The sequence below is a fragment of the Garra rufa genome, chromosome 13 (genome assembly GCF_049309525.1).
Source record: "Garra rufa chromosome 13, GarRuf1.0, whole genome shotgun sequence".
Taxonomy (NCBI): Eukaryota; Metazoa; Chordata; class Actinopteri; order Cypriniformes; family Cyprinidae; genus Garra; species Garra rufa.
In genome coordinates, this window is record NC_133373.1 from 9,914,195 (window position 1) to 9,922,350 (window position 8,156).

Below are 8,156 nucleotides of genomic sequence, written 5' to 3' on the forward strand. Positions count from 1 at the left end.
AAGTTTATTATTCTATTAGCTTATTATGCATCACATGACCTGGTTTGAGTAATGAAAAGAGAGAGAGAGAGAGAGAGAGAGAGAGAGAGACAGAGAGAGAGATGGATAGATTACTTATAAATTGTAATCTGTTACTGATTCCAAATTACATGACAAAAATTGTAGTTTTAGATTCATTTTTGATCTCATTATTGCATTCATTTAAATAGGATAATCTTGTACCATATTGATATGAAAAATTAATAACATTTATTCTAAAATATCAGGGGGATAGGTGAAAGAGAATCAGATGACGAAAAAAGTTTTGTGAATTTGTGAATTCATGAATTTGTATTTTTTAATGTGTTTGAAAGACAAATGCCTCCTGACAAAAGACATACAAATACATGGTTAACCCACAGAGCGATAATTCAAATAAAAATGAATGTTTATGAATGTTAAATTATTTTTTGCAAATCAGTGGACAAATGTTGTGTCACCACCTGAATAATAACTGATCTTTGTGTGAATGTCCACAAAACTGGAAGAATTTCTGAATGTATAGAAGATAAGGCTATTTTAGAAAGGAAAATTTAAAAGATGAAAAGAGGAATTAGGCAGAATCAATAAATTATGAATAATTTATTACTATGCGTAAATAATATGTAATCAGGTAATCCATAAAAAAGTAAATGTCTGATTATGAGTATTTTAAAATGTAATTTTATCTAGTTACAAGTACTTTTATTTTTGTATATATATATATATATATATATATATATATATATATATATATATATATATACACACACACACACACACACACACACACACACACATGTTGGGTTTACATGTTTTATGGGGACATTCCATAGGCGTAATGGTTTTTATACTGTACAAAACGTACTTTCTATCGCCCTACACCTACCCTACACCTAAACCTAGCCCTCACAGGAGATTGTGCACACTTTTACTTAATCAAAAAAACTAATTGTGCATGATTTATAAGCCTGTTTCCTCATGGGGACCTGAGAAATGTCCCCACAAGGTCAAAATCTACTGGTATTCCTATCCTTGTGGGGACATTTGGTCCCCACAACGTGATGAATACCAGGTACACACACACACACACACACACACACACACACACACACACACACACACACTGCATTAACAATCCACACAAAAAGACATAATCATTATTTTGAAATGCACTCGGCCGGAAATACATTTCATAGAAGCGCACTGTTCTTTGCTTCACTCTTTTTATATTGGCAGAGTTGTCACGCAGCCCCACCCATATCTCTATATGAAACGTGTTTTTTTTACCTATACTTTATTAATTATAACCATTAATGATACACCTTTAGATTTCACATTTCCTATATAAAAAATTTACCTGATATGCATATCAAAAAGAATATCATATACAAAAGAAGAGTAACAAATCTGACTGCTTCGTCATTTGTTTTTACATATTCTCATAACGGTTTATAAATACATCCTATTATGTCCGTTTCGTTTAATCAGATTTAAAAAAAAATATTCAGTTTCATTTCACTGCATAAGAAAAACGACAGAAACGAGGAGTCACGTGAAACAGGTCTGGTCATGTGATCATGTGAGCTGAAAATGGCAGCTACGGGGGAGGAGGCCGCAGCAATGGACAGCATCAGTAAAGCACCCGTTCCCCCGACCGACCTCAACCTCACAGCCGAACCCGAGCACAAGAGAGAAACGGCCACAAACGACGCGACAGAGAACCAAAAACCCAAAAGACCCAGTAATAACAGTAAGTTGCTTTTGTAAACAAATCAGCCTGAATGCAAGTCACTGCAACTTCATTACTCAAGTGTTGCTATTGATCGTGTTGTGTTTGTTGGTTATTTTGCTAATGCAATCTGTTTTTATCTCATGCCTGAGTATTTGACTTATTCTGTTGCCAAAGAGAATGATGGGTTTTGTGTACAATTTGTAAATAGACCCTGTCTGTGTTTCAAAACTCAGTAAGCTGTCTACCTAAACTGCACTTTTGGTCTTCCAATGCATTTAGAATCCACATTTATTGCTTAAAAAATCTGCTTAGTAGGCTGCTCGCTAGTTTTCAGTACACTAAAGTGTTTGCTGTCTATAACAGATGACGGAGGAGTGGAGACAGCAGAAGAGGCCACTGAACCCGCTGAACCTGATATCAATGAGCTCTGCAGAGACATGTTTGACAAAATGGCAGTTTTCTTACAGGGAGAGCTCACTGGTAATGACAGATATATTTATCTCTCTTTCTATTTATACACTTCCAGTCAATAAGTTTTGAACATTAATTTTTTTAATATTGTTTTATTCTTCTGCTCACCAAACCTGCATTTCTTTGATCAAAAGTAAACTGTAAAATATTTTTACTATATAAAAGAACTGTTTTCTGATTAAAGATATTTTAAAATGTGATTTTAAAGCTAAATTTTAGCATCATTACTCCAGTCACACGATCCTTCAGAAATCATTTTAATATTCTGAGTTGCTGCTCAAAAAACATGTATTATTATTATGTTTGAAAACAGCTAAGTAGCTAAGTAGAATTTTTTTTTCAGGTTTCTTTGATGAAGAGAATGTTCAGAAGAACCGCATTTATCTGAAATAGAAATCTTTTGTAACATAAATGTCTTCACTTATGATCAATTTAAAACATCCTTGCTAAAAATAAATAAATAAATCAATAGAAATTATATTATATTATACTGACTCCAAGCTTTTGAGCGGTATAGTGTATAATGTTACAAAAGCTTTGCTGATATTCGGATCTTTCTGTTCATCGAAAAATCCTGAAAAAATGTGCATAACTGTTTTACATATAAATAAAAAATGTTTCTTGAACAGAAAATCAGCATATTAGAATGATTTCTGAAGACTGAAATAATGATGCTGACAATGCAGCTTCGATCACAGGAATAAATTACACTTTATATTATATTCAAATAGAAACCAGTTATTTTAAATGGTAAAAAGCTTTTGCTATATTTTGGATCAAATAAATACAGGCTTGGTGAGCAGAAGATAATAAAAAATAAATAAATCTTACTGTTCAAAAACTTTTGACTGGAATATAGTGTATATAGAACATTGTGTGTAATTTTTGTTCTGTTTACTTAGCAACCTGTGAGGACTACAAGCTCCTGGAGAACATGAACAAACTCACCAGTCTAAAGTACATGGAGATGAAGGACATATCCATCAACATCAGCCGCAATCTGCAAGATCTCAATCAAAAATGTGAGAAATGTGGCTGCAATATATAAAATCAACCAATGTATGTTTTGATAAAATGACATTTAAAGGAGTAGTTCACTTTCAGAACAAAAATTTACAGATAATTTACTCACCCCCTTGTCATCCAAGATGTTCATGTCTTTCTTTCTTCAGTCGTGAAGAATTGATGTTTTTTGAGGAAAACATTTCAGGATTTCTCTCCATATAATGGACTTCTATGGTGCCCCCGAGTTCGAACTTCCAAAATGCAGGTTAAATGCAGCTTCAAAGGGCTCTAAATGATTCCAACCAAGGAAGAAGGGTCTTATCTAGCGAAATGATCAGTTATTTTCTAAAAACATTTACAACTTGTATACATTTTAATCTCAAATGCTCATCTTGTCTAGCTCTGCGTGAACTCTGTGTATTCCAGTTTATGACAGTTAGGGTATGTCGAAAAACGTTCCTCTCATTTTCTCCTCCAACTTCAAAATTACCCTACATCACTGCAGAAGCACCGACCCAGTGTTTACAAAGTGAACATGCAAATAAGATCAAACACCCTTTACAAAAAAAGGTAAAACAGCAATGTAGGATGATTTTGAAGTTGGAGGAGAAAATGAGATGGGAGTTTACACAGAGTTCACACAGAGCTAGACAAGACGAGCATTTCAGGTAAAAAAGTATATAAATTATTATTATTATTATTATTATTATTATTTTAGAAAATAGCTGATCGTTTTGCTAGATAGGACCCTTCTTTCCTCGGCTGTGATCGTTTAGAGTCATTTGAAGCTGCATTTTGGAAGTTCAAATTTGGGGGCACCATAAAAGTCCATTATATGGAGAGAAATCCTGAAATGTTTTCCTCAAAAAACATAATTTCCTTTCGACTGAAGAAAGAAAGAAAGAAAGACATGAACATCTTGGATGACAAGGGGGTGAGGACATTATCTGTACATTTTTGTTCTGAAAGTGAACTACTCCTTTAAGCTGTTTGCAACCAGATTGACTTATCACAATGAACAGAGTCCACTTATGACTGTTTTATTAACATTGCACGTCATATATATACAAGCCATATATTGACTGTCTGAAATTATGTTCTGATTTTTGGCTTTAGATGCTAGTTTGCAGCCTTATCTGGATCAGATTAACCAGATCGAGGAGCAGGTTACGGCTCTGGAACAGGCTGCTTATAAACTAGACACATATTCAAAGAAACTGGGTGAGTACAAAAACAACTATACTGAGAGCTTTTTACTGTTTTGTTATTTGTTATTTTATATTCAGTTTGATTCAGGACATCATTAGGTTTGTGTGGACTGTGAACTATTTTGTATAAATGATTGACACTACTGTACAGAAATCAAAAGGTGAGTTTATCATCACGACAATAGGGCCAACTCAAAGTTAACGTCATCTTGGTTGTCTCCACAAAAACCCAATAGGATTGTTTCATTGTCTTTTGATTATTGCAGAAAATACGCTCTGTGCCCAACAAGAGTTTATGATACACAATCTTCAGAACTTTTATGAATTAAGCCTAAATGCAATTAACAGAAGTAAAAAGCTAAACACAGGCTATAAACAAACTACACTATGGTTACATGACTTGCCACCATTAAAGAAGTGCACTTCCAGAATGAAACTTTCCTGATAATTTGCTCACCCCCAGGTCATCCAAGATGTTCATGTTTTTCTTTCATCAGTTGTAAAGAAATGAAGTTTTGAAGAAAACATTCCAGGATTTTTCTCCATATAATAGACTTCAGTGGTGGCCAATGGGTTGAAGGTCCAAATTGCAGTTTTAATGCAGCTTCAAAGGGCTCTACATAATCCCAGCTGCGGAATAGAGTCTTATATGTGACCCTGGACCACAAAACCAGTCTTAAGTCGCTGGGGTATATTTGTAGCAATAGCCAAAAATACATTGTATGGGTCAAAATTATTGATTTTTCTTTTATGCCAAAAATCATTAGGAAAGTAAGTAAAGATCATGTTCCATAAAGATTTTTTGTAAAATTCCTACTATAGACATATCAAAATGTAATATTTGATTAGTAATATGCATTAAGAACTTAATTTGGAAAACTTTAATGGTGATTTTCTCAGTATTTTGATTTTTTTGCAACCTCAGATTCCAGAAATTCAAATATTTGTATCTCGGCCAAATATTGTCCTATCCTAACAAACCATATATCAATAGAAATTTATTTATTTATTGAGCTTTCATATGATGTATACATCTCAGTTTTGTAAAATGTAACCTTATGACTGGTTTTGTGGTCCAGGGTCGCATATAGCAAAACAATCAGTAATTTTCTTAAGAAAATAAACATTTGTATGCTTTTTACACAGATACCACAGATGCTTGTCTTGCACTAACCTGCTGAAAAATCCTGGAATGTTTTCATTAAAAACCTTAATTTCTTTTCGACTGAAGAAAGAAAGACATAAACATTTTTGACATGGGGGGGGGGGGGGGGGTAATGAATTATCAGGAAATTTTCATCCTGGAAGTGAACTTCTTTTAAGCTTCTGACAACTCTTTCAGACTTTTTGTATGTAGATAACCTCTTTGACTTTTTCAAGACAAGTAACAGCTTTAAAAAAAATCACAAGTGGGTATTACCGATAAATTTTATGCTGTAGAATAAATTATACAAATATTTTGAACACGTTTGAGCTTATTTCAGGCATTATTTCAGGTCATCTCTACACTGTCTGAAGCAGAGAATCATGATGCAACAAAACTAGTTCATTTCCCATCATAATCAATAGAGGCGTCTGATCTGTAGGCGCCCACTTTAGATGACACACACCATGTCTATTTTTAGCTGTGCTGCTACTTTCATTACCATTTTACTTCTGCAGTTTAGCTGAAATCCAATAGTTTACAATTCACATGTATTGAGTGCAAAGCACTGTTTTATATATATTTAAATAAACTGACAGTCATTTAGAGCCAGCTTATCTTATCCGATACTTAGACAGTGATAGCAATATTATGTGTAAGATGTTGAGAAATGTAGACTAAATCTCTTAAATTAAATACCCTCAAATTGATCACTGAACAGTTGATTAGCTGATTAAATGGACATTAGATGGTGCTATAAGACCAAAAATAGATGCTTAAGTTCCTCTTTAAGTTCCCCTTCCCATAGCAGTGAGCTCATTTTGTGAGATGCTAGTTACACTCTTAAAAATAAAGGTGCTTCACAATGCCATAGAAGAACTTTTTTTTTTTGTTTAAATGGTTTCAGATTATAAAAAGGTAAGAAAGAGATGGTTCTTTAAAGAACCTTTGACTGAATGGTTCTTTGTTGAACCAAAAGTGGTCCTTTTATGGCATCACTATGAAGAGCCTTTTAAAGCACTTTTATTTTTAAGAGTGTACTGAACTATTCTCAGTGTTTTATATTTCACTTGTGTAATAACTTCTGTTTGTGTGTTTATTCACAGAGGCCAAGTTTAAGAAACTGGAGAAGCGATGAAAGCAACCAGGAAATCAAAATGTATCTGGAAGTCTCTCAGAGATTGTGTTTTATGCACTAAACAATCTTCAGAACAATCACATCACATACACTATGGCAGCGTCATAGTCTTTAGGTTATGGATTGTGCAGCAAGTAACCTTAGGTACATATTGAAAGCTCATTTATTGACTTGACTGCAAAGGGCAGGAGTGTAAAGGAGTGTGACTTTCACAGACCAACTGTTGATTTCAAAATACACTTTAAATTCAAAAAGCATGAATACAGATAAACCTGTACAGTGTATATTTAAAACAGCTTGTCAAAGTATGTTGATTTATGATGATTTAACCATTATTTCTGTTAAATAGTGACCTTTTTGTATGTTTGCGGTTAGAAAACTAAATGTTTTGTTTAACATTTGTTACTTTTTAGTTCCTCCTTTCAAAATCTTAACTAACATGTCAATTTGTGAACTTTTGGAATAAAAAAAATGGAAAAAAAGTGTGAAGTGAATGTTATTACATAATTTAATGTGGTGCAGCTAACTAACATGCCTCACATTTTTTTTTTTTGCCCTAAATGACTTTTTATACTGCTGCTTTTGTGCAAGTTAGCATGTCAATTCATATATATATATATATATATATTTATTATTGTTATTAGTAGTAGTATTTTTTTAATTCTCAGAATTGTAAGTTTATATCTCACAGTTCAGACTTTTCTTCTCAGTTTTACAAGTTTATAACTCAAAATCATGAGTTGGCATGTCAATTGACTTTTTTTTTCTCAGAATTGTAAGTTTATATCACAGTTCACTTTTCTTCTCAGTTTTACAAGTTTATACCTCAAAATCATGAGGTACCATGTCAATTCTGCCATTTTTTCCTAAGAATTGTAAGTTTCTCACAGTTCATTTTTCTTCTCAGTTTTATATCTAACAATAATATATTATCTAACGATAATTATATCTAAGTTTATATCTAACAATTGTGAGTTAGTATGTCACAATTCTGACATTTTTTCCTCAGTATTGTACGTTTAAATCACACAGTTCAGACTTTTTTCTGTTTTACAAGTTTATACCTCAAAATAGTGAGTTAGCATGTCACTATTTTTGACATTTTTCTTCAGAATTGTAAGTATATCAAATAGTTCACTTCTCAGTTTTACAAGTTTATACCTCAAAATCATGAGATCTGACATTTTTCTCAGAATTGTAAGTTTATATCTCACAGTTCATTTTTCTTCTCAGTTTTACAAATTTCTAACTTAAAAGTGCAAGTTAGCGTGTCACAGTTCTGACATTTTTTTTCTGTATTCTGTTTATATCTCACAGTTCAGCCTTTTCTTCTCAATTTTACAAGTTTATATCTAACAATTGTGAGTTAGCATGTCACAATTCTGACATTTTTTCCTCAGAATTGTAAGTTCAAATCTCACAGTTCAGACTTTTCTT

General features: G+C 32.8%; 1 protein-coding gene across 1 annotated transcript; it reads left to right on the forward strand.

Moving 5' to 3' along the window:
- The first annotated feature begins 1,577 nt into the window (after positions 1-1,577).
- Positions 1,578-7,195, forward strand: bloc1s2 (biogenesis of lysosomal organelles complex-1, subunit 2). Its single transcript, XM_073816923.1, has 5 exons — positions 1,578-1,771; positions 2,117-2,233; positions 3,127-3,246; positions 4,346-4,450; positions 6,688-7,195. The coding sequence occupies exons 1-5, from the start codon at positions 1,612-1,614 to the stop codon at positions 6,717-6,719; spliced, it is 534 nt and encodes a 177-aa protein (XP_073673024.1). The 5' UTR covers positions 1,578-1,611; the 3' UTR covers positions 6,720-7,195.
- Positions 7,196-8,156: the final 961 nt, after the last annotated feature.